The following is a 27550-nucleotide window of genomic DNA, read 5'->3' on the forward strand; positions in this document are numbered from 1 at the left end:
CAGATTTAAGCTATTTGAGCCATCATGTTTACTCTGCCATTCAATCATAGCTGATCTGTTTCCCTCTCCTGCTTTATCCCCTTAACCCTATCCATTCTCCTGCCTTGTCCCCTTAACCCTATCCATTCTCCTGCCTTATCCCCTTTATCCCCTTAACCGCAGACACCCGTACTAATCAAGAATCTTTCAAACTCCACCTTAAAATTATCCAATGAAGGCCTCCACAGCCGTCTGTGGCGTTAAATTCCACAGATTCACCACCTTCTGACTAAAGGAATTCCTCCTCATCTCCTTTCTAAAGGTACAACCTTTTACTCTGAGGCCATGGCCTCTGGTCCTGGACTCTCCCACTAGTGGAAACATCCTGGTGAAAGGGGCAAGATTGAATAAGAACCTGATGGGCACAGTGGGTGATGGGTATATGGAACGAGCTGCCAGAGGAGGTAGTTGAGGCTGGTACTGTAATATAATTTCAAAGACATTGGACATGGATAGGAAAGGTGTCGAAGGATATGGGTCGATTGGACTAGGTTAGATGGGGCATCCTTGTCGCTATGAATGAGTTGCGCTGAAGGGCCTGTTTCCAACTCTATGACTGCCTTCGAAATGAAAATAGCCAGTGCATTTTTAACCTGTTTAAACGGCACATGAAATATTCATCTTATTCTGAGCCAGCATTTATCCTCAAAGGCTCATGTGACAGTGTAGAACATTTAGACAGGTCCACGTACAGTTAAGAAACATTTAGGCAGGTACATGGATTGGACAGGTTTAGAGGGATGTGGACCAAACGCAGGTTGGACTAATGTAGACAATAGACAATAGGTGCAGGAGTAGGCTATTTGGCCCTTCGAGCCAGCACCGCCATTCAATGTGATCATGGCTGATCATCCCCACTCAGTACCCCGTTCCTGCCTTCTCCCTATATCTCCTGACTGCTATCTTTAAGAGCCCTATCTATCTCTCTCTTGAAAGTATCCGGAGAAGTATCCAGTAGATGGGACATAGAAACATAGAAAATAGGTGCAGGAGTAGGCCATTCGGCCCTTCGAGCCTGCACCGCCATTCAATATGATCATGGCTGATCATCCAAAGGATCCTGTACCTGCCTTCTCTCCATACCCCTTGTGATCCCCTTAGCCGCAAGGGCCTTCCCCTAACTCCCTCTTAAATATAGCCAATGAACTGGCCTGGTACCTTCTGTGGCAGAGAGTTCCAGAGATTCACCACTCTCTTGTCCATAAATGTTTTTTCTCACCTCGGCCTAAAGGATTTCCCCCTTATCCTTAAATTGTGACCCCTTGCCCTGGACTTCCCCAACATCGGAAAACACATGTTGGCTGGTGTGGACAAGTTGGACTGAAGGGCCTGTTTCCATACTGTAAAGGGCCTGTCCCACTCGGCCATTTTTTTCGGCGACTGCCAGCATCATTGACTGACGTATCAAGTCACCGAAACATTTGCGCCGTGACGTGGCGTGGTGGCGTATTGACGGGCGGTGTTTTCTCAAATGTCGCAACATTTTTGTTGTCGCCGCTGGATTTTAAAATGTTCAAATTCTTTTAGCGACTCTGATATGACACCAGCAGTCGCCGAAACAAATCACCAAGTGTGGGACAAGGCCCTTTAGACTCCATGGCTCTATCTTACAGAAACAATTTAAGTCTGACTATTGTTTAAGAAAGAACTGCAGATGCTGGAAAAATCGAAGGTAGATTAAAATGCTGGAGAAACTCAGCGGGCGAGGCAGCATCTATGGAGCGAAGGAATAGGTGACGTTTCGGGTCGAGACTAAAGTCTGTGACTATTCCTCACGAAATCTGAGGCCACTGAGCAGATATGGTGCTGCCTCCCTGAGGTGACTAATTATCAGTCAAATCTGGGATGTGCCTCGGCTGTTTGACTCTGTGCATAAACAGCTCCCGTCTTGTCCCCGACAGCTTGCATTGCCGTCCAGCCCCTTTCCTGTGCCATGAATTTCTATGATTCTAAGACTCCATGCGGAGCAGAGAGCAGCACCATTTTCCGTCTTTCATCACCATGGATGTACAGAGACTGCAAATTGTAGGGATTACAGCTCAACACAACACAGACACTTGGCACGTGGTCCAAAGGGGTTGAAGAAGAAAAGCCTCCACTGGCACCCGTGGGCTGGCTTCTATAGTCTGGATAGTTGTAACATGAATGTAAAACACCGCATGAACGGATAATTCAGACTATTGCATATCGGCCAAGATTATTCAGGTTGGCAGTTCCCATCAGGAGTGATCCAAATTCCTCGTTGCGCTTCTGTCTGATGCTGTGTTACAATCGACAAGTGAAGAAGTCCCCTCCACTCAGCCGTCGCCATTGTTTATGACGATTTACTCGCTGTTTCAGCTGAGTCTCAGACATCGCAACAGTGAAAGCCTTGGACAGAGCGGATGTGGAGGCTCAGAATAAAAGGACGCTCCTTTAGGAAGGAGTTGAGGAGGAATTTCTTTAGTCGGAGGGTGGTAAATCTGTGGAATTCATTGCCGCAGATGGCTGTGGAGGCCGTCAATGGATTTTTTTTAAGGCAGAGATAGATTCTTAATTAATACAGGCGTCAGGGGTTATGGGGAGAAGGCAGGAGAATCATAGGAAGATAAGTGATAGGAGCAGAATTACGTCACTCTGCCCATCGTCTGCTCTGACATTCAATCATGGCTGATCTATCTCTCCCTCTTAACCCAATGATATAGAGTTTTCAAGAAGGAACTGCAGATGCTGGAAAATGGAAGGTAGACAAAAGTGCTGGCGAAACTCAGCGGGTACGGCAGCATCTATGGAGCGAAGGAAATAGGCAACGTCAATGGAGATCAACAGATCTATGGAGAATCAACTTTGCCTATTTCCTTCGCTCCATAAATGCTGCCGCACCCGCTGAGTTTCTCCAGCACTTTTGTCCACCCATGATATTGAGTAATACAATGTGGAAACAGGCCCTTCAGCCCAACTCGCCCACGCCGGCCAACAATGTCCCAGCTACACTAGTCCCACTTGCCTGCGCTTGGTCCATAACCCTCTAAACCTGTCCTATCCATGTACCTATCCAACTGTTTCTTAAACGATGGGGTAGTCCCAGCCTCAACTACCTTCTCTGGCAGCTTGTTCCATACACCCATCACCCTCTGTGTGAAAAGGTTACCCCTCTGATTCCTATTAAATCTTTTTCCCTTCACCTTGAACCTATGTCCTCTGGTCCTCGATTCCCTTAATCTGGGTAAAAGACGCTGTGTGATAGACCTGATCTATTCCTCTCATGATTTTGAGACCTATTCCTTCTCTCCAGAGATGCTGCCGGACCCGCTGAGTTACTCCAGCATTTTGTGTCAACCTTGTTGTCCACAATTATGGATTGTGAAGATCTTGTGTCCAGACAGGATCAACGTCACGTCCGATTAATCCTGCTAATGCCACACAAACAGTGCCAGGGACTGAAAATGACCTGTTTCACAAATGTTACATCAGAATTATTCCCACGCATAAATGGTTGGGATAAGTAGCACCCAAGAGGATTATGTTTGAAGCAATCTGATCACATTAACATTGAAAGAACAAATGCAGTTGTATATTTGTTCCTTTTGTAAGGTTACTAGCTTGGGAAGAGAGAACTCTAGACTTTAGTCGTGCAACGTGGAAACAGGCCCTTCGGCCCATCGAGTCCACCTTTTTTGAGGCAGAGATAGACAAATTCTTGATTAGAACAGGTGTCAAGGGTTATGGGGAGAAGGCGGGAAAATGGGATCAGGACGCAGAGATCAGTGATGATTGAATGGCACAGGATGGGCCGAACGGCCTAATTCTACTATAAATTTGTGACCAGCGATCACCCCATACACTAGCACTATTCTACACACTAAGGACAATTCACAGTTTTTTTTACTGATGCCAATCTTCCTCTCCTTGCGTATGGCGTGCACAGCCTAAAGTTGTAGGACAACTTGTTCTATTGGATCTTATTTGATTGTGCAGACCAGGTTGATTGCATTCGTCGAAACAGGGTGGACCACGTGAAGGTTACAATCTCCCATCCCACTGATACTAATTAACCTACAGATCTGTACGTCTGTGGAGTGTGGGAGGAAACCGGAGCAGCCGGAGAAAATATACGTGGTCACGGGGAGAAGCAAAGACTAGAATATAATAACAGGAATGTATTGCTGAGGCCTTATAAGGCACTGGTCACATTGCATTTGGAGTATTGTGAGCAGTTTTGGGCCCCATATCTGCGGAAGGATGTGCTGTTGATGGAGAGAGTCCAGAAGAGATTTACAAGAATAATTCCAGGAAAGAATGGGTTAACTTATGATGAAGGTTTGACGGCACTGGGCCTGTACTCACTGGAGTTTAGAAGGATGAGAGGTGACCCCATTGAAACTTACCGAATAACGAAAGGCTCGGATAGAGTGGATGTGGAAAGGATGTTTCCACTTGTGAGAGAGTCCAGGACCCGAGGCGTCCGAATGAAAGGACATACCTTTAGAAAGGAAATGGAGGAATTTCTTTGGCCAGAGCGTGGTGAATCTGTGGAATTAATCGCCACAGATGGCTGTGGAGGCCTCATCATTGGGTATTTTTGAGGCACAGATTGACAGATTCTTCATTAGTCAAGAGTGTCGGGATTTATGGGGAGAAGGCAGGAGAATGGGGTTGAGAGGGAAAGATAGATCAGCCATGATTGTACGGCAGAATAGACTTTTTTATTTATTTATTTTTTAAATTTTATTAGAAGTTAATACAGCACAAAACCTAATTTTAGGTGCGAACTATGTAATACCGTAATCCATTCTATGTACAACCTCTAGTTTTATGTTATGAGAAAGAGGTAAGCAAGACAATAAAAAGAAAACAATAGAAAGAGGAAAAAGTGGAAAAATAGATGGTAGAGAGTAGAAAAAACGTGAAGTGTGTATATAAAAAATAAAAAAGGAAGAGAGAAAGTGGAAAGTAGAAATAGAAGAGAAGGCCCCTTAAAAGAGAATTTTTCAAATCTGTATTCGGAGATGTAGATCTATCCGCGTCATGAACTGAAATCAGCAATCCTTACGGTACCGCTGCATACGGCAGAATAGACTTGATGGGCCGAATGGCCTAATTCTGCTCCTATACCTTATGAACATGAACTAAAGACAGCAGGAGTGCGGATCGAACGTGGGTCTCTGGCACTGTAAGGCAGCAACTCTATTAACTCAGAGGCAGCCACCAATGCAAGCTTAATTTTTTTTTTATTATCTCCGTTAGTTTCCTTCAATGGCTTCATCTAACCTCACAGATCAAGCTCTCAGATTGTGACCAATGTGATATTTGAACGGCTCTTTCATTATTTTTCATTCTAGGGTGTCCTCACTGTAAGAACACCATCCCGCATTTCACAACAGCTGCCGACCACTTTAAAGAGGAACGCAAGGTAATTTGTCTGCCTCGAGGGACCGCTCCAGTCTCTTACGCCTCATGTAAAAACAATTCAGCTTTTCATCAGCATGCAACTGCACAAATCGCTCCCCCGCGGCTTGTAGCTGAATGGCTCAGTGCTGGGAAGTGTGGAATCAGTGATACAAGTGGCTTAGCTTTAGTTTTAGAGATACAGCGCAGAAACAGGCCCTTCAGCCCACCGGGTCTGCACCGACCAGCGATTCCTACCCCACCCCCACCCCCCGCACACTTACACTATCCTACACACACACACACACATGCTAGTTCAAGTCAAGTTTAAGTTCAAGTTACATTTATTGACACATGCACCAATTGGTACAGTGAGATTTGAGTTAAAATTAAAAGTGCAAATAAAAAGAACACAATACACAATAGAGTTTAAAATGAACATCCCCACACAGTGGAGTCAACGTTCCCCACTGTGAGGGAAGGCAATAAAGTTCAGTCATCTTCCCCTTTGTTTCCCTAATTTGAGGAAGGACATTGTTGCTATTGAGGGGAGTGCAGCGTAGGTTTACAAGGTTAATTCCTGGGATGGCGGGACTGTCATTTGCTGAGAGAATGGAGCAGCTGGGCTAGTACACTCTGGGGTTTAGAAGGATGAGAGGGGATCTTATTGAAACATATAAGATTGTTAAGGGTTTGGACACGCTAGAGGCAGGAAACATGTTCCCTATGTTGGGGGAGTCCGGAACCAGGGGCCACACAGTTTAAGAATAAGGGGTAACCCATTTTGAACAGAGATGAGGAAACACTTTTTCTCACAGAGAGTGGTGAGTCTGAGGAATTCTCTGCCTCAGAGGCAGGTTCTCTCGATTCTTTCAAGAGAGAGCTAGATAGGGCTCTTAAAAATAGCGGAGTCAGGGATATGGGGAGAAGGCAGGAACGGGGTACTGATTGGGGATGATCAGCCATAATCACATTGAATGGCGGTGCTGGCTCGAAGGACCAAATGGCCTACTCCTGCACCAATTGTCTATTGTCTATTGTTCATCCGTGGTCGGTGCCTTTGAACCCTCTGCAGTCGCCGCGACGGACGGCCCGATGTTCAGGCCCTCTCGCCGGGATGATTGGAGCTCCGACATCGGAACAGAAGAACACACTCTTGTGTGTTCACATACTAGTGGCAATTTACATTTATACCAAGCCAATTCACCTGCAAACCTGCGTGTCTTTGGCGTGTAAGACAAAACCGAAGATATCGTATAAAACCCTCGCAGGTCATGGGGAGAACGTAGAAACTCCGTAAAGACAGCACCCGTAGTTGGGATCGAACCCGGGTCTCTGGCGCAGTAAGGCAGCAACGCTGCGCCACCGTGCCTGGCATAGTTACACTAGAAAAAAAAAACTGAACAAACTTGTGTCTTTCCTGTTAGGGAGAAAAGAGAAGGCAAAGGGGTCAGATAGAGGGGTTAAAGGTTATGATAAGGTCCATTAGGGAAGGGCAGAGGAGGCTAAGATATTGGGATGTTCCTTTATTTAGTGTAGTTAAAGATATAGCATGGGAGCAGATCCTTCGGCCCACAGAGTCCACACTAACCACCGATCGCCCATGATACACCAATTCCATGTTATCCCACCATGCACGTCATTGAGATGTGGGAGGAATCCGGAGCACCCTCTCATCCACTCCCTACAAACCTGCACGTCATTGAGATGTGGGAGGAATCCAGAGCACCCGGAGGAAAACTAAACTAAACTCACCTTGGCAATACACACGTGTCGCCACATTTTGGCGCCGACAGAATTATAAAAGCGGTCACGGTGGCGCAGCGCTAGAGTTGCTGCCTTACAGCGAATGCAGCGCCGGAGACCCGGGTTCCATCCCGACTACCGGTGCCGTCTGTACGGAGTTTGTGTACGTTCTCCCCGTGACCTGCGTGTGTTTTCTCCGAGATCTTCGGTTTCCTCCCACACTCCAAAGACGTACAGGTTTGTAGGTTAATGTACAAATTGTCCCTGGTGGGTGTAGGATAGTGTTAACGTGCGGGGATCGCTGGTCGGCTCGGACTCGGTGGTCCGAAGGGCCTAGTTTCCGTGCTGTATCTCTAGACTAAACTAACCTAAACTAAACGAAAAAGTTCACCAAACAGTCTTATCCTCTGCATGCCGTCGAACATGGTTTCAAAAAGGTCACCCCTCATCTTTCTAAAGATTCTGTTGTTATTTTTATTTCTTACTTATTGCCAATTCTTGCTAACTCGCTTGTAAGTCCATGCGATTTTCCACAATTGTGCACTAAATCTAAACTTGCCTTTCACTCCCCGGCTGCATTTTTAATGCAATGCTGCGATATTTCAGTGGCTGAGATACAAAGAGCACTGTTCGCTGTTTGATTACTTTAACCTGTACGACCTTTCAATTGAATCGTGACTGGATTTAACTTTGTTTACCCACCAAGATTCCATGGGTCTTGGTGTAAGCGAGAACTGCAGATGCTGGATAAAATCGAAGGTAGACACAAAATGCTGGAGTAACTCAGCGGGTGAGGCAGCATCTGTGGAGAGAAGGAACGGGTGACGTTTCGGGTCGAGACCCGCAAGGGACCCGTAAACGTCACCCATTCCTTCTCTCCATAGATGCTATAGACAATAGGTGCAAGAGTAGGCCATTCGGCCCTTCGAGCCAGCACCGCCATTCACTGTGATCATGGCTGACTATCCCCAATCATCACCCTGTTCCTGGCTTCTCCCCATATCCCCTGACTCCACTATCTTTAATAGCCCTATCTAGCTCTCTCTTGAAAGTATCCAGAGAACCGGCCTCCACCGCTCTCTGAGGTAGAGAATTCCACAGACTCACAACTCTCTGTGAGAAAAAAGTGTTTCCTCGTGTCTCCGTTCTAAATGGCTTACCCTTTATTCTTAAACTGTGGCCCCTGGTATGCTGGATAAAATCGAAAGTAGACACAAAATGCTGGAGTAACACAGAGGGTGAGGCAGCATCTATGGGGAGCAGGAATGGGTGACGTTTCAGGTCCACAAATTCCACAATTCCACCGTGCATTTTATGAAGAAACAACACTGTTCTAATTTTTTTAATTTTCTCTTTCTCTGCACTCTGGACCAGAGGAAATAGTTTTAAGCTCTCCTGTCAAATCCATCAATCGCCTTAAATACCTCAAGGACATATGACCCTGTGACCTTCCTTCTGCCCTCCAAGGAATGCAAGTCTGGCCAATGCACCCGTTAACCCCTGCAACTACCGCGCCAAAATCACCACCTTAAAAGTTTTGTTTTGTTTTAGTTTAGTTTACCGAGATACTGTGTGCTAACCAGTCGGAAAGAATATACATGATTAGATGGTACAGGGTAAACAAAATTACATTTAGTGTAAGATAAAGTCCAATTAAAGATAGTCATAGAAACATAGAAAATAAGTGCAGGAGGAGGCCATTTGGCCTTTCGAGCCTGTACTTCCATTCATTAGATCGTTAGATAGAGATCTTAGGAAAAGCAGAGTTAAGGGATATGGAGAGAAGGCAGGAACGGGGTACTGATTGTCGATGATCAGCCATGATCACATTGAATGGCGGTGGTGGCTCGAAGTGCCGAATGGCCTACTCCTGCACCTATTGTCTATTGTCATTGTGATCTTGGCTGATCATCCACAATCAGTAACCCGTGCCTGCCTTCTCCCCTTATCCCTTGATTCCGCTAGCCCCCAAGAGCTCTATCTAACTCTCTTTTAAATTCATCCAGTGAATTGGCCTCCACTGCTCTCTGTGGCAGGGAATTCCACAAATTCACAACTCTCTGGGTGATTCCACAAATTCACAACTCTCTAGTCCAAGGGCCTCTAATTGTAAATGTCTCACAACAAAATCTTCGATACCCATGACAATGAACTAAAACGAACTGAACAATGAGGTAAATAATAGCTCAGGACCGTTCTCAATCAATTGTTGATAGGATGGTTCAGTTGTCTAATAACAGCTGGGCACAACTATCCCTGAATCTGGAGGTGTGCGTTTTCACACTTCTGTACCTCTTGTCTGACGGGAGAGGGGAGAAGAGGGAGTGACCGGGGTGAGACTGGTCCTTGATTATGTTGGTGGCCTTGCCGCGGCCATTGACTGTAAATGGAGTCAATGGAAGGGAGGTTGGTTTGCACGATGGTCTGGGCTGCATCCACAACTCTCTGCAATTTCTTTGGGATCTTGGACGGAGCTGTTCCCAAACCACGCTGTGATGCTTCCTGATAAAATGCCTTCTGCGGCGTATCTGTGGAAGAGTTCCAGAACGTCCAATTTTTAGCCATCAAACCCAGCACTACAAAATAGAAAATGATGCAGTGTGTTTGTGCATTGACCTATGCCTCGCCACAACCTTGCTTTGCAAGGTACATATTGATTAGAGTACATAGAGTACATATTGATCAGCAACTTGTGTTAATGGAACAAAGCCATGGCCATTTCTAATGCTGTTCGTGCAGGATTGAAAAAATCAATGCGCTTAATGCTGCTTTGTCCACGTTCCCTCTTTTCCCCCAAATGACTGTCAATAACAATTCCATTAAACCCAATCCTTTTGCCAATAAGCCGGTTATGTGAACAGGATCTTTCACTAACACGGGATCCAAGTCACTTCAGGCTGCTTGAGTCCGATGCCAGGCTCCCCTTGATCTATCAACACACAGGAGTGTCCCTTAGCCTACCCTATGCTGCATCAGCTGACCTCTGAAAGGGGGAAGAATGCCAATATTCCCCGCCACACCTCGTTGCTCTGCGCCTCCAGCTGGACTTTGCAAGCACTCCGATGTCTGGCAACGGGCAGAATCAGAACACCCATGAAGTCCCTGCGAACAAATCAAACACAAAAACCTCCCTCTTTGTTGTTTTCTCCTCTCTTGGAAATAGGTTTGAGTAGCTAACGGGAAATGCTGAGGCTTGCTGGCTTCAAAGGAGCGTCAGAGATTCTGTTTGTGAACCACAGCCACCATTCCTTTGTTGAAAGATGTCCCGACTGCGTTGCTTTAAAGATCTGAAGAAGAATCTAAAGAAGGGACCCGACCCGTAGATATTTCTACGGCAGAGATAGATAGATTCCAGATTGGTACGGGTGTCAGCAGTGGCGGACTGGGTCTAAAAATATTGGTTGCCAGGAGACAAAGCGGGCCCACTTCATCTGGGGCCCACTTGATATAATGGGCCCACTTCATCAGGGGCCCACTTGCCATCGGGCAAGCTGATACCCTGGCCAGTCCGCCACTGGGTGTCAGGGGTTATGGGGAGAAGGCAGGAGAATGGGATTATGAGGAAGAGATGGATCAGCCATGGGTGGAGTAGGCTTGACAGACCGAATGGCCTAATTCTGCTCCTATCACTTATGAGTTATGACCTTATAAGAAGCCGCCTGACCTGCTGAGTTGATCCAGCACTTTGTGTCTATCTCTGGTATTAAACCAGCATCTGCACTTCACTTTGATTGCTTTAATAATAATCCGCAGTTTAGGTTGCTTGATCAAAATAGTGCTGTGATTTATCTTTCATTATCTCTTAATGGAAGAGCTTTCGGGCGGCACGGTGGCGCGGCAGTAGAGTTTGCCGCCTTCGAGGCCTTCCCTTGTTCTGGCCTCATCCTACCTCCAGTTCCCGCACCCTGACTCTCAGTCTGAAGAAGGGTCACGACCAGAAACATGGACACTAGGTGCAGGAGGAGGCCATTCGGCCCTTCGAGCCAGCACCGCCATTCATTGTGATCATGGCTGATCGTCCCCTATCAATAACCTGTGCCTGCCTTCTCCCCATATCCCTTGACTCCACTAGCCCCTAGAGCACTATCTAACTCTCTCTTAAATCCATCCAGTGACTTGGCCTCCACTGCCCTCAGTGGCAGGGAATTCCATAAATTCACAACTCTTTGGGTGAAAACATTTTTTCTCACCTCAGTCTTAAATGACCTCCCTTTTATTCTAAGACTGTGGCCCCTGGTTCTGGACTCACCCAACATTGGGACCATTTTTCCTGCATCTAGTCCAGTCCTTTTATAATTTTATATGTTTCTATAAGACCCCCCCCCCCCCCATCCTTCGAAACTCCAGTGAATACAAGCATAGTCTTTTCAATCTTTCCTCGTATGACAGTCCCGCCATCCCAGGGATCAATCTCATGAACCTACGCTGCACTGCCTCAATCACAACGATGTCCTTCCTCAAATTAGGAGACCAAAACTGTACACAATACTCCAGATGTGGTCTCACCAGAGCCCTATTACAACTGCAAAAGAACCTCTTTACTCCTATACTGAAATCACCCATCCTATTTCTCCAGAGGTGCTTCCTGACCCACGCTCTGTTTCCAGCCATTGGTGTTGGTTCTGGGATTCCTAGTGTATTTGTATCATCAAGCACCTTAATCCAAGTGGCTGGCCCAGTAGTGCATGATACCATGCATCTGTGGCGCTGTGAACCCCGTAACACACCAGTGGGACTTGAATCCACACCCACAAACTATAGCGGTGATGTAGAGGATGGCATTGAACAGGATATTGCAATTAGAGTAAATCTCTAATTAACTTCATCTTCCAGAGGCCAAACCAGGGTGGGTTGAGTTGAGACCAGTTTATTGAGTTCAGTTTATTTTCACGCGTACCGAGGTACCGTGAATAGCTTTTGTTGCGTGCCAACCAGTCAGCGGAAAGACAATACATGATTACAATTGAGCCGTTCACGTGTACACATACATGATGAAGGGAATAACAGGAAAAACGTTTAGTGCAAGATAAAGCCAGTGAAGTCAAAGATAGTCCGAGGGTCTCCGATGAAGTAGATAATAGCTCAGGACCGCTCTCTGGTTGAGGTAGGATGGTTCAGTTGCCAGATAACAGCTGGGAAGAAACTCGCTGAATCTGGAGGTGTGCGTTTTCGCACTTCTGTACCTTTTGCCCGATGGGAGAGGGGAGAAGTGGGAGTGGACAGGGTGCGACTCGTCCTTGATTATGCTGCTGGCCTTGCTGAGGCAGCGTGAGGTATAGACAATAGACACTAGGTGCAGGAATAGGCCATTTGGCCCTTCGAGCCAGCACCGCCATTCAATGTGATCATGGCTGATCATCCACAATCAGTACCCCGTTCCTGCTTTCTCCCCATATCCCCTGACTCTGCTATTTTTAAGAGCCCTATCTAGCTCTCTCTTGAAAGCATCCAGAGAACTTGCCTCCACCGCACCCTGAGGCAGAGAATTCCCCAGACTCACCACTCTCTGTGAGAAAAAGGTATCAATGGAATCAATAGAAGGGAGGTTTGTGTGTGCGATGACCTGGGCTGCGTCTACGATTCTCTGCAATTTCTAGCGGTCTTTGATAGAGCTGTTCCCAAACCATGCTGTGATGCATCCGGATAAAATGCTTTCCATGGTAGGGAGCTAGTCGGGCTGGTGTTGGATCCTAGGACTAGCAGAGGAGAACAAAGGGATTAGTTGGGAAGAGAAAATAGAGTATATAAGTAAGCTTACGGAAAACATGAACTGACTGTGAAAGCTTCTATAGATAGGAGAAAATGATTAGTAAAGACAAATGTAAGCTCCTTACAGCCATGAACAGGGGATTGTATTAAAAGGGAGCATTGAAAGGGCAGATCAATTAACTTTCTACTTAGGATTCACAAAAAAGTTTGCAAGTGATCTAAACATTTTTGGATTTCAAGTGCTCATAAGTTCATCAGTGATAGGAACAGAATTAGGCCATTCGTCCCATCAAGTCTACTCTGCCATTCAATCATGGCTGATCTGTCTCTCCCTCCTAACCCCATTCTCCTGCCTTTTTCCCCACAACATAGAAAAATAGGTGCAGGAGTAGGCCGTGCGGCCCTTCAAGCCATGACTGGTCATCTAAAATCAGTACCCCGTTCCTGCTTTCTCCCCATATCCCTTGATTACGTTAGCCCTAAGAGCTGAATCCAACTCTCTCTTGAAAACATCCAGTGAATTGGCCTCCACTGCCTTCTGAGAAGTCTGAGAAGTACAGAGAATTCCACAGATTCACAACTCTCTGGGTGAAAAAGTTTTTCCTCATCTCAGTCCTAAATTCTTAAACTGTGACCCCTTGGTTCCGGACTCCCCCAACATCGGGAACATTTTTCCTGCATCAAAGACGTGCAGGTATGTAGGTTAATTGGCTTGGTAAATGTAAAAATTGTCCCTAGTGGGTGTAGGATAGTGTTAATGTGCAGGGATCGCTGGTCGGCGTGGACCCAGTGGGCCGAAGGGCCTGTTTCCGTGCTGTATGTCTAAACTAAAACTAAACTAGCCTGTCCAATCCTTTAAGAATTGTATGTGTTTCTAACCCCTGACACCCGTACTAATCAAGAATTTATCTATCTCTGCCTTAAAAATATCCATTGACCTGGCCTCCACAGCCTTCTGTGGCAATGAATTCCACAGATTCACCACCCTCTGATTCAATAAATTCCTCCTCGACTCCTTCCTAAAGGAACGTCCTTTAATTCTGAGGCTATGAATGAGGGAAGAATTGAATTAAATTTGCATTAGGAGAGAAATGGAGATAGGAAATCTGAAGGACAGAGAAACTGAAGGGTCAAATGGCCTACTAGAGAGAGCTTATTCAGCATAGAGGCCCTTCGGCCCACCTGGTCCTTGCAGACCATGCTGGCCCTATGTAGGAGGCAATTTCGTACTTTACCCATACCCTGTATCTGACTTTCCTCAGATAGGAGAGATTTAAAGATTCTATCCCCTACTCCCAATACCTTTGGGCTACATCGCATTGCGCCCAGGATGAGGTTTTCCGATTCAGATTCAACTTTAATTGTCGTTGTCAGTGTACAGTACAGAGACAACGAAATGCAGTTAGCATCTCCCTGGAAGAGCGACATAGAATATGATTTCAATAAATAATTTTATTTACATGTATACAGACATAGTGTTTTTCCTGTGGAAGGAGGGGGGGGGGGGGGGTGATTGGCAGTCACCGAGGTACATTGTTGAGTAGTGTGACAGCCGCAGGGAAGAAGCTGTTCCTGGACCTGCTGGTCCGGCAACGGAGAGACCTGTAGCGCCTCCCGGATGGTAGGAGGGTAAACAGTCCATGGTTGGGGTGAGAGCAGTCCTTGGCGATGCTGAGCGCCCGCCGCAGACAACGCTTGCTTTGGACAGACTCAATGGAGGGGAGCGAGGAACCGGTGATAGGTTGGGCAATTTTCACCACCCTCTGCAGTGCGTTCCGGTCGGAGCAGTTGCCATACCATACTGTGATACAGTTGGTAAGGATGCTCTCGATGGTGCAGCGGTAGAAGTTCACCAGGATCTGAGGAGACAGATGGACCTTCTTCAGTCTCCTCCGGAAGAAGAGACGCTGGTGAGCCTTCTTGACCAGAGTTGAGGTATTGTGGGTCCAAGAGAGATCATCGGAGATGTTGACCCCCCAGGAACCTGAAGCTGGAAACACGTTCCACCTCCGTCATGGGGATGTGGATTCCATGGCAGGTCATCGGAGATGTCCTCATTCTTTAGGGAACAGGGGATCCCCACTTACAATAGAGATGAGGCTCTTACTAGGGTGTACTCGATATCCCGCAGCTCCACTCTTGCTCCCCCTCCCCCCATTCATAACAAGAGCAGAGTCCCTCTTGTCCACACCTTCCATCCCACCAGCCGTCGCATACAGCATATAATCCTCCATCATCTTCGCCAACTCCAACGGGATCCCACTACTGGCCACATCTTCCCATCTCCACCCCTTTCTGCTTTTCGCAGAGACCGTTCCCTCCCCAACTCCCTGGTCAACTTGTCCCTTCCCACCCAAACCACCCCCTCCCCAGGTACTTTCCCCAGCAACCGCAGGAGATGCAACACCTGTCCCTTTACCTCCCCCCTCGACTCCATCCAAAGACCCCGACAGTCTTTGCAGGTAAGGCAAAGGTACACTTGCACCTCCTCCGACTTTATCTACTGTATCCGCTGTTCCAGGTGTCAACTCCTGTACATCGGCGAGACCATGCGCTGAATACCTCCGCTCAGACCGACTTAACCTACCTGATCTTCCGGTTGCTAAACACTTCCCCTCCCATTCCCAATATGACCTTTCTGTCCTGGGCCTCCTCCACTGTCAGAGTGAAGCCCAGCGCAAATTGGATGAGCAGCACCTCATATTTTGCTTGGGTAGCTTATACCCCAGCAGTATAGACATAGACATAGACATAGAAAATAGGTGCAGGAGTAGGCCATTCGGCCCTTCGAGCCTGCACCACCATTCAATATGATCATGGCTGATCATCCAACTCAGTATCCCATACCTGCCTTCTCTCCATACCCCCTGATCCCTTTAGCCACAAGGGCCACATCTAACTCCCTCTTAAATATAGCCAATGGACTGGCCTCAACTACCTTCTGTGGCAGAGAATTCCAGAGATTCACCACTCTCTGTGTAAAAAATGATTTTCTCATCTCGGTCCTAAAAGACTTCCCTCTTATCCTTAAGCTGTGACCCCTTGTTCTGGACTTCCCCAACATCGGGAATAATCTTCCTGCATCTAGCCTGTCCAACCCCTTAAGAACCCCGTAAGATATGAACATTGACTTCTCTAACTTCAATTAGCCCTTGCTTTCTCTCTCTCTCTCCATCTCTTCCCAATTCCCCCACCAGTCTTACTGTCTCCGACTACAGTAATTCTCTGTCCCACCCACTACCCTGACATCAGTCTGAAGAAGGGTCTCGACCCGAAAAGTCACTCATTCCTTCTCTCCAGAGATGCTGCCTGTCCAGCTGAGTTACTCCAGCATTTTGTGTCCATCTTTACTCAGATAGGCAAATCAAGTCAAGTTTATTCGTCACAAACACATACGAGATGTGCAGTGAAATGAAAAGTGGCAATGCTAGCGGACTTTGTGCAAAAAGACAAACAAACAAACAACCAAACAAACTACAAACACAATCATAAACACACACATATTCTTTTACATATTAAATATTGGAAGGAAAAACGTCAGTAAAGTTAGTCCCTGGTGAGATAGGAGTTTACAGTCCGAATGGCCTCTGGGAAGAAACTCCTTCTCAACCTCTCCGTTCTCACCGCATGGCAACGGAGGCGTTTGCCTGACCGTAGCAGCTGGAACAGTCAGTTGCATGGGTGGAAGGGGTCTCCCATGATTTTATTGGCTCTGGAGTTGCACCTCCTGATGTATATTTCCTGCAGGGGGGCGGGTGAAGTGCTTTCCACAACCGCTGCGTAGAAGCACTGGAGGATCCTCGAAGACACTCTGAATTTCCTCAATTGCCTGAGGTGGTAAAGGCGCTGCCTTGCCTTACTCACGAGTGCTGTGACGTGTGATGTCCATGTCATATCCTCAGAGATGTGGACTCCCAGATATTTAAAACAGCTCACCCCATCCACAGGAATCACAGGCACAGGCACAAATTAAAACAGCTCAAAGACGTGCAGGTGTGTAGGTTAATTGGCTTGGTAAATGTAAAAATTAGTGGGTGTAGGATAGTGTTAATGTGCGGGGATCGCTGGTCGGCGTGGACCCAGTGGGCCGAAGGGCCTGTTTCCGCGCTGTATCTATAAACTAAAACTAAACCTATTGAACATGTTGATTTATTAAAAGACCTTACATCAGGAAGCAGCCTCCTACATCCCATTGTCCTGCATTTGGTCCAGAGCCCTCTGAATCATTCCTACCCTGTATCTATGCTATATGGGAGCTGTGGTAGAGTTGCTGCCTTACAGCGCCAGAGACCCAGGTTCGATTCCGACTACGGGTGCTGTCTGCACGGAGTTTGTACATTCCCCCCGAGACCGGGTGCTCCGGTTTCCTCCCACGCTCCAAAGACGTGCATGTTTGTACGTTAATCGGCTCGGTATAATTGTAAGTTGTTCCCGGTGTGTGTAGGGTAGTGCTTGTGTGCGGGGATCGCCGGGCGGCGCGGACTCGGTGGGCCGAAGGGCCTGTATCTGCCGCTGTGCCGCTGCTGCCTGCCTCCGTTGTTCCCTCGGCATTTTCGCCCTCACCGGAGGCAAATGCTGGGGTATTTTGGTGGCCGTCGAGAGTGTTTTGATATCAGTCGATCTTCTCCAAGCTGCTGATCTATTTCCTTTTTTTAGCCGCAGTAAATTGAAGCTTAATACGCACGCCGCACACAGATTAAATGACACGGCACTTCCTGAAAGAAATTATTTTTCAAATCGATCGAGGCATGAAAATATCCACTCTGAGTCACCAGGTGGACACAACAGCTTAAAATATCGCCACCGTGTCACGTAAATTTATGAAAGTGAAATTAAGGTCAGAATGAGGGCAGCACAGCGGCAGAGTTGCTGCCTCACAGCGCCAGAGACTCTGGTTCAATCCTGTCTGTATGGAGTTTGTACCTTCTCCCTGCGTGATAGCGTGATTCTCTGTGGGCTCCGGTTTCCTCCCACACTCCACAGACGTACAGATGTGTAGGTTAATTGCCTTCTATAAATGGTCCCCAATGTCTAGGATAGAACTAGTGTACGGGGGTCGCTGGTTGGCACAGAATCGGGAGCCGAAGGGCCTGTTCTCATACTATTTTTTTTTTTTTTTTAATATATTTTATTTATTAGAATTAGAATTAGAATTACCTTTATTGTCATTCAGACCTTACGGTCTGAACGAAATTTCGTGCCTGCAGTCATACATACAATAATACAATAATAAACAACAATAAACACAAATTAACATCCACCACAGTGAGTCCTCCAAGCACCTCCTCACTGTGGTGGAGGCAAAAATCTTAGGGCTGCAGTCCCTTCCCTCCTCTTATCCCTCTGCGCTGACGCGATACCCCACCGGGCGATGGTACAAACAGTCCCGCGGCTCACCGAACCCCGCAAACGGGCCGGCTCAAACACCGCGGCCCGGGGTGGTCGAAGCTGCCGCCCTCCAGTCCAGTGGACGCAGCGGCTGAACCCCGGACTCAGGTCAACGCCGTCCCAGCCACCGGAGCACCCTTCCAGCCCCTAGCCGGATCGCCCTCACGTGAGTACCGTTCCTCCCTCGAGCTGGGCCGCTCCGACGGGAGCGCCGTACCTCCCTCGAGCTGGGCCACCCCGACGGGAGCGCCACAGCCCCTCACGGGAGAGTCTCAGCCCCGCGCCAGGCCGCCGTCACGGGAGCGTCACAGCCCCTCACGGCAGCGCCGTTCCAGCCCCGAGCCGGACTGCCCTCACGGGAGCGAGCCCAGGGCAAGTCCTGTGTGGCTCTGCCTCCGGAGTCTCGAGGTCGCCAGCTCCACCATTAGGCCTCAGCGCAGACGGAGGCAGAGAAGGGGGATACGACAAAAAAGTCGCATTCCCCCGAAGGGAGAGACAGCAAGCCCCGTTTCAACCCCCCCCCCCCCCCCCACACAAACACAACCTAAAAACCAAAAACTTAACTAGACAAAACGAAAAAAAACAACACAAAAACGCAAAAACAAACGGACTGCAGGCAAGCCGCTGCTGCCTGGGCCGCCACTAAAATTACAGTAGTACAAGCCACATATATATTATTAGATTTATTGTACCCCTTCATTTTTTAAGCTTTAAGGAAAGATAGAAATAAAGAAAGTAAAAAACAGAGAAACATAGACATAGAAATTAGGTGCAGGGGTAGGCCATTCGGCCCTTCGAGCCTGCACCGCCATTCAATATGATCATGGCTGATCATCCAACTCAGTATCCCGTACCTGCCTTCTCTCCATACCCCCTGATCCCCTTAGCCACAAGGGCCACATCTAACTCCCTCTTAAATATAGCCAATGAACTGGCCTCGACTACCCTCTGCGGCAGAGAGATCCAGAGATTCACCACTCTCTGTGTGAAAAAAGTTCTTCTCATCTCGGTTTTAAAGAATTTCCCCCTTATCCTTAAGCTGTGACCCCTTGTCCTGGACTTCCCCAACATCGGGAACAATCTTCCTGCATCTAGCCTGTCCAACCCCTTAAGAATTTTGGAGAAAGAGTCGTGTTAGTGTGAAAGAGTGATCAAAAAGAAAAACCCATTAGAAAAAGAGTTGGGGGAAAAAAGTTAAGAAATAGATCATAGAAAAGAAAGAAAGAAAAAGAAACAAAAGCTCTCATATGAAAACAGCGCAAAAAGGGATACACCAACTTCGTATTTTTCATCCCCCCCTTACCAGATCCTGACACCATTTATTTTTTAAAGCACTGTTGCACCTTATACTTGTAGTAAGTCGATAAATGCAGACAACGTCTCATACTATTTCTAAATGGAACCAAACGAAAGATGGACACAACAATTTAAAATGCAGTGAACAGGCCCACCAAATCCGTGCCGACCAGCGATCACTAGCACTCGAGGGACAATTTACAATTTTACCGATGCCAATTAACCTACAAACCTGCACGTCTTTGCACGTGGGAGGAAACCAGGGCACCCGGCGAAAACCCACGCAGTCACAGGGAGAACGTTCAAACTCCGTTCAGGCAGCACCCATAGTCAGGATCGAACCCGGGTCTCTGGCGTCGTTAGGCAGCAACTGTATAGCTGCCCCACTGTGCTGGCCCATGGAGGTCTTGATCAAACTTAATAACCTGGAATTATTTTAATCTGCAACTACGGGTGCTGTCTGTACGGAGTTTGTACGTCCTCCCCGTGACCTGCGTGGTTTTTCTCCGGGATCTCCAGTTTCCTCCCATGCTCCAAAGAAGTACAGGTTTGTAGGCTAATTGGCTGGGCAAAAATCATAGAATAGAATAGAATAGTTTCTTTATTGTCATTGTAACATGAACAATGTACAACGAAATTTAAAAATGTCAGCCAGTCAGTGCACCATTCAAACATTTCTAAAAGCTAACGATATATACAAGATAAAATATTAAAAGATAAACAACTAAAATAAATATCATGAAAATAGCACGCATAAACACCCAACCCTTCATCCCTCTGTCAATTTCACAGTGTACCACAGTCCCTTGGTATGTATCGCCCCTGCGTTCCTTGGCGGCTACATTTAGTGCTTTTACAGCAGTGGGGTAAAAATTGTTTTTTAGTCTGTTCGTCCTTGTCCTTGTAGATTGTATATTGTCCCTAATGTGTGTGTAGGGTAGTGTTAGTGTGCGGGGATCACCGGTCAGTGCGGACTCGGTGGGCCGAAGCACCTATGTCTGCGCTGTATCTCTAAATTAAACTAAGCAGAGCTCCAAACATCAGCTGTCATTTGGTGTAGAGCCTCTACAGCTCGTCACCTATTCCTTCGCTCCATAGATGCTGCCTCACCCGCTGAGTTTCTCCAGCATTTTTGTCTGCCTGCGATTTTTCCAGCATCTCCCATTCTTTCTTAAACCTCTTTGGCCACATCGTAAAAAACTAAAATCATATTGCGTAGGTTCTTTCCGTATCCTTGCTTGCACCACCAAACAATCCTATGAACACATGCAACACAGGCACCTGCATCTCCACGAAGAACCGAATGATTGGGATGGGGTGATGTGAAATCTGTTCTTCAAATCGGCGTGGAGCAACACTTTAAGCATCATAGCAAGGATGGCAGAACATTGCCTTTCAGCCGCTGAGCTTGCCTAATAAGATTTATTTAAACTATAGTCAGCAAAATACCCATGAGTTTTTATCAAGTTATACAGCATGGGAACATCCCTTCATCCCAACTTAGCCTTGCCGAACAAGATGCCCCATCTACGCATATCCCACCTGCCCGCATTTGGCCCATCTCCCTCTAATTATTTTCTAACCACATATCTTATAGAGGTGTATAAAACCATGAGAGGAATAGATCGGGTAGATGCACAGAGCGTCTCGCCCAGAGTTGGGGAATTGAGAAACAGAGAGCGTAGGTTTAAGGTATCATTTACTTTAGTTTGGATATCTTCTTCATTGTGTGTATGGCGAGTTTGGAGACACAGCGCGGAAACAGGCCCTTTGACCCACCCGAGTCCGCGCTGGCCAGCGATCCCCGCCTAATAACATTATCCTACACACACACTGGGGACAATTTGACACATACCAAGTATACAAATCCATGCTAATTAACCGACAAACCTGCGCGTCTTTGGAGTGTGGGAGGAAACCGAAGATCTCGGAGAAAACCCACGCGGTCGCGAGGAGAACATACAAACTCCGTACAGACAGCACCCGTAGCCGGGATCGAACCCGCATCTCCGGAGCTGTAAGCTCTGTATGGCAGCAACTCTACCACTGCGCCGCCGTGCCGCCCTGTGCCGGGGGGGGTGATTTAATAGGAATCTGATGGATGACTTTTTCACGCAATGGTTGGTATGTGTATGGAACGAGCTGCCGGAGGAGGTAGTTGAGGCAGGTACTATTGCAACGTTTATGAAACATTTAGACAGGTGCATGAATAGGACAATTTTGGAGAGATTTGGGCCAAATGCAGGCAGGTGGGACGTGTAGATGGCCGGTGTGGGCAAGTTGGACCCACGGGCCTGTTTCCATGCTTTAAGACTCTATGACTCTATGTACTTGTCCAAGTGTCTTTAAAATGTTGTAACTCTAATTGCCCCAACTATCTCCGCTTGCAGTTTGTTCCATACACACCACCCTCTGTGTGAGAAAAAAATGCCCATCAGGTTCCTATTAAATCTTGCCCCTCTCACCGTAAGCCTTTGTCTTCTGGCTGTTGCTCCGGGTAAAAGAATGTGCATTCATTCTGTGTGTTTTACACACCTCTATAAGATCACCCCTCATCCTCCTGCGCTCCATGGAATGAAGTCCTAGCCTGCTCAACCTCTCCCTATAGCTTAGGCCTTCGAATTCTGGCAGCATCCTCACAAATAATCCCTGCACCCTTTCCGGGTTAACGACATCCTCGCCGGAGCAGATTTTCCTTGGCATTCTGCCATCCTGTTAGCCACAACCCTACCTCAGCAAGAAACTACTCTGAAACTTTTGTTGTTTGTGCTACACACTTCAGCTTGCAGTGTAATGGTCTATCTAGTACAACTAATAATTGACAGTATAATTGATGGTTGTACAATTATTTGCTGTGTCGTTCCGTTAACAAGCCTGGAAAGATGTAGCCAGTAAGAATTTCATCGTTCCTTTCTCAGTGCACATGACAATTTAACATTCTTGAGTTCTAGAACCAGGTACAATTGTGATGGCGTTTAGTTTACATTCGTTCAGTTTATTGTCACGTATACTGAGGTACAGTGAAAAGCTGTAGTTGCGTGCTGACCAGTCAGGGGAAAGACAACACATGATTACAATCAAGCCGTCCACAGTGCACAGATACACGATGAATACAGAAACTTATAGAAACTTACAAAATTCTTAAGGGGTTGGACAGGCTAGACACAGGAAGATTGTTCCAAATGTTGGGGAAGTCCAGAACAAGGGGTCACAGTTTACGGATAAGGGGGAAATCTTGTAGGACCGAGATGAGGAAAACATTTTTTCACACAGAGAGTGGTGAATCTCTGGAACTCTCTGCCACAGAGGGTAGTTGGGGTCACACAGTTCATTGGCTATATTTAAGAGGGAGTTAGATGTGGCCCTTGTGGCTAAAGGGATCAGGGGGTATGGAGAGAAGGCAGGGATGGGATACTGAGTTGGATGATCAGCCAGGATCATATTGAATGGGGAGCAGGCTCGAAGGGCCGAATGGCCTACTCCTGCACCTATTTTCTACATGTTTCTATGAAGGAAATAAGATTAACATTAGGTACGAAGTTGATCAAAGATAGTACGAGGTAGATAATAGGTAGATCATGCTTCTGGACTGCTCCCTAGTTGTGGTGGAGTATCTTTTAAGAGATATTTTGACAGATATATGGATAGAAAGGGTTTAGAGGGTCATGGGCCAAATGCAGGCATATGGGATTAGCCCAGTATGGCAACCTTGTCTGTGTAAGCTGGGCCAAAGGGCCTGTTTCATGACATAGCTTATCGAGTTATCTTTGCCATTCGATCATGACTGATCTATTTTTTCCCTCCGAACCCCATTCTCCTGCCTCTCCCCGTAACCTTTGACACCCCTTGACATAAGACATAGAAGCAGAATTAGGCCATTCAGTAGTTCCTTACCATATTGTATTGCCATGTTGCTTTTGTTGTTTGCTAACCAGTCAGTAGAAAGACAATACACAATTACAATCGAGCCATTTGCAGTGTAGAGACACATGACAAGGGAATAATGTTCAGTGCAAGGTAAAGCGGGCAAAGTCTGATCAAGGATAGTCCACGGGTCATCAAAGAGGTAGATAGTAGTTCAGCACTGCTCATTGCTTAAGGGAGATGTATTCATTTGCCTGATAACAGCTGGGAAGAAACTGTCCCTGAATCTTGTGGTGTGCGTTTTCACACTTCTGCACCTTTTGCCTGATGGGAGAGGGGAGAAGAGGGGGTGGCCAGTGTGCGACTCGTCCTTGATTACGCTGCTGGCCTTGCCGAGGCAGCGTGAGGTATAAATGGAGTCAATAGAAGGGAGGTTGGTTTGTGTGATGGTCTGGGCTGCGTCCACAATTAGCTGACATTTCTTGCTCTGTGCCTCTTGACTATTGGACTTTATCGGACTTTACTGGACTTTAGCTTGCACGAAATGTTATTCTCTTTAGCCTGTATCTGTACACTGTGGACGGCCTGATTGTCATCATGTACAGTCTTTTCCCTGACTGGTTGCCACGCAACAAATAGCTTTTCACTGTAGGCCGGTACACGTGACAGTAATAAACTAAACTATTGTGCGGGGTCAACCCTGTGCATGTTGTCAGTTTAGCGATACAGCATGGAAAGAGGTCCTTCGGCCCGACCAGCGATCCCGGCACATTTACACTATCTTACTCACACTGGGGACAATTTACAATTACACCGAGCCAATCAACCTACAAACCTGTACGTCTATGGATTGTGGGAGAAAACCCAGAGATCCCGGTGAAAACCCACGCAGGTCACGGGGAGAACGTACAGACAAGCACCCGTGGTCAGGATCAAACCCGGGTCTCTGGAGCTACTATTCCCTTATCATGTATCTATACACTGTAAATGTCTCCATTGTAATCATGTATTGTCCTTCCACTGACTGTTAGCACGCAACAAAGGCTTTTCCTTCTACCTCGGTACACGTGACAATAAACAAGACTAAACATTGGAGACACTCGGACTATACCGGCTTCATCTTGCACTAAACATTAGCAATGTTACAAAATTTTGAGATTTAAAAAATCAAGTCTGCAATTTATCCCATCAGATAAAGCATAACAATAAGTTTAATTTGACACCTAATTCACTTTCATATCTCAAGTAATAAAAAAGTTATGGCCATTTTCATACTCGGAAATTAGCATCTTGTTCCCTATTGATTTTCTATGGACATAACAAAAAAAGTTGTGATCGTGGACAGTCAAAAGCCCATAACCTTCTTAAAAATTAAGAAAACTGAATGAAATTTTCAGTTATCATAGATTGAAGCATTCTGAAACAAATATAAAATAATCTTACTTGGATGACCTGAAATTAAAGCATATAATTAGTTAGTTACCCAATTGTAGCTAATTTCAAACTTCAATTACTAGATCTAAACATCTATCCATTTCTTAATAAATGATTAACATTTTTAAATAGCCCAAGTGTCCAAATAATATTCACAAATAATTCACAATAAAACATGATTTTTAAATCTCATTTACATCAATTTATAGGCCAAATGGAAGGAATTTAGTGTTCAATTGCTGTAAATTAAAGTCAATTTAAATCAGCTTTCTAGTGGGTTCCTGTGAACGCGCTGGTTTAGAACGTTCACATTGCGCTGGATTTGTGCCCTCAAGTGCCCAGAAAAATACTGCGGGATATAAAGAGCCCAAAATGAACTACTCGCTATAGAAAACTTTATATACAGGGTTCTTAAAAAGCCCCATTTAATGTAAAAATAAGGTACATACCTTTAATTGTTTGCTTTATAAAACCCTGGGGCTGCGAGAGGTTGCGAGAGTGATTTTTAAACTACTATAACTATTATACAAGGCCATAAAAACTAATAATACCTTTTGCGACGGTGTCTTTCAGCGATTTTCCGTTAATGATTTACTAGGCTGAACATTTTCGATTGCAACAGCCTAGTAAAAATCGCGTTTTAAACCCGCCCCCTCTAAACAGGGCCAAAATCGCGCACACGGGGCTGGGACAGATTCTCAAACACGATTCAGGTAGGTTTTGTAACATACCTATAAACATTATTCACATTATTCCCTTCATCATGTATCTATACCCTGTAAATGGCTCGATTGTAATCATGTATTGTCTTTCTGCTGACTGGTCAGCACGCAACAAAAGCTTTTCACTGTACCTCGGTACATGTGGCAATAATCACAACTGAATTGATCTGAACTGGCGATGTAAGGTAGCAACCCGATCACCCTAACTGTTGTTACTTGACCCGGCAGGTTGCCTTTGCTGCAGTGGACTGCACGAAGGGAGGGAACCATGAGCTGTGCAAGCTGGAGGCCGTGGAGGGCTATCCCATGATCAGTTACTACAACTACGGCAAGTTCACCGAGAGATACAGCGAGGAACGATCGGTGAGTGCAGCTTTAACTTAGTGCAGAGATGCAGCGCGGAAACAGGCCCTTCGGCCCACCGAGTCCGCGCCGACCAGCGATTCCCGCACACCAGCACTATCCCACACACACTAGGGACAATTTACAATTTTATCGAAGCCAATGAACCTGCAAACCTGTATGACTATGGAGTGTGGAAGGAGACCAGAGCGCCTGGAGAAAACCCAGAAGGGCCAGCCACAACTGACCTCAGGCAGTGCGTAGTGGGAAGCGGTTATCAACGGGGTAGCAAATTCATGTCTCTTCCCTCCAATGCCAGTACTGAGGGAGCCTTGTGTTTGGACTTTCGACTTTAGAGATACAGCGTGGAAACAGGCCATTCGGCTAATCGAGTCCGCGCCGACCAGCGATCAACCTTATGGACCAGTCCCACTTAGGCAATTTTTCAGCGGACTGCCGGCGACACACACAAACACACACACACACAGACACATCGCAAAGGCAGGGCCCGGAGCAAGCAGGGGGGGCGCTGTCTGAAATTCACACAGTGCAAAACCAAGGTGATACAGTCACACACCGCGATGAACAGGAAGGTTAGGACGGCTAGCACAGTGCACGGTAAGTACTTTAAAAGGGAGGGTGGGGGAGGGGAGAAGGGGGGGGGAGAAGGAGTGAAGACACTTTTAAGAAGCCAGCCAACTTTTAATAAGCCAGAGATACCCAGCTGTGAAGTTGGGCGGACATTTAACATTACCGGTCGGTTATCCTTGGTTCTGAAAACTTGTGCTTACGGTTTTTTTTCCCCCAATGAGCCAGTGAAAATGCCCGGTGAGCAAAGGCGATGAACTAAAACTACCTACGACTACCGACAACTACATGGCGACCCCACTACCACTGCACTTGCGACTACAGGATTATCCATTTTCTCCATGGCAACCAATTTTTGGTCACAGATAATTTTTCAACATGTTGAAAAACTTGCGGGGGAGACCGTACTGAGGCCACGACTAGTTCCCAGAATGTGGGAACTCCTCAGGGAGACTCACCAGAGACCATGTGGCGACCATGTGGCGAGTGCACTCACCTAAAAAGTCACCTATGTGGGACAGGCCCTTTACACTAACATTGTCCTGCTGACTGGAGACAATTTACAATTTTACCTAAGCCAATGAACCTGCCAACCTGTACGTCTATGTTTCTAAGGGTTATTGATTGGGGACGATCAGCCATGATCACAATGAATGGCGGTGCTGGCTCAAAGGGCCGAATGGCCTCCTCCCGCACCTATTTTATATAGGAATTCGGAACCACAAATGACCTCGGGCAGCGCGTTGTTAGGTAGTTTTAGGGAAGGTGTGATCTCAAGGGAAACAATGTGGAGCACTTTGTGTCCATCTTTGGTATAAACCAGCATCGACGGCTCTTTGTTGCTACATTTTGTCTACTCCACTGCGACATCTCCTCGAAGAGTGCCTACTCTGAAGAGGTTCTCCTCCTCTCTCCCGATGCGAGTTGTGCAGCATCCTCTCTCACTGCTGTCCCTGGCTGTTGCACAGTTCCCCTCCGCCTTGCACCTCTTGAGACCACACGGCTGGTGCTGAGGAACTTCAGTCACATATGTATAACCTCTCCGTTCACGCTGG

The 27550-nt window shown here is 46.7% G+C and overlaps 1 protein-coding gene across 1 annotated transcript in view; it reads left to right on the plus strand.

Annotated features, from left to right (window-relative positions):
- pdia5 (protein disulfide isomerase family A, member 5) overlaps window positions 1-27550 on the plus strand; it is a 370444-nt gene that overhangs the window by 331747 nt on the left and 11147 nt on the right. Inside the window, exons 16-17 of the mRNA XM_055638787.1 lie at window positions 5361-5431; window positions 25794-25928. Coding sequence (XP_055494762.1) covers window positions 5361-5431; window positions 25794-25928 — 206 coding nt within the window. The remainder of the gene's footprint in view (window positions 1-5360; window positions 5432-25793; window positions 25929-27550) is intronic.

The sequence above is a fragment of the Leucoraja erinacea genome, chromosome 7 (assembly GCF_028641065.1).
Source record: "Leucoraja erinacea ecotype New England chromosome 7, Leri_hhj_1, whole genome shotgun sequence".
Classification (NCBI taxonomy): Eukaryota; Metazoa; Chordata; class Chondrichthyes; order Rajiformes; family Rajidae; genus Leucoraja; species Leucoraja erinaceus.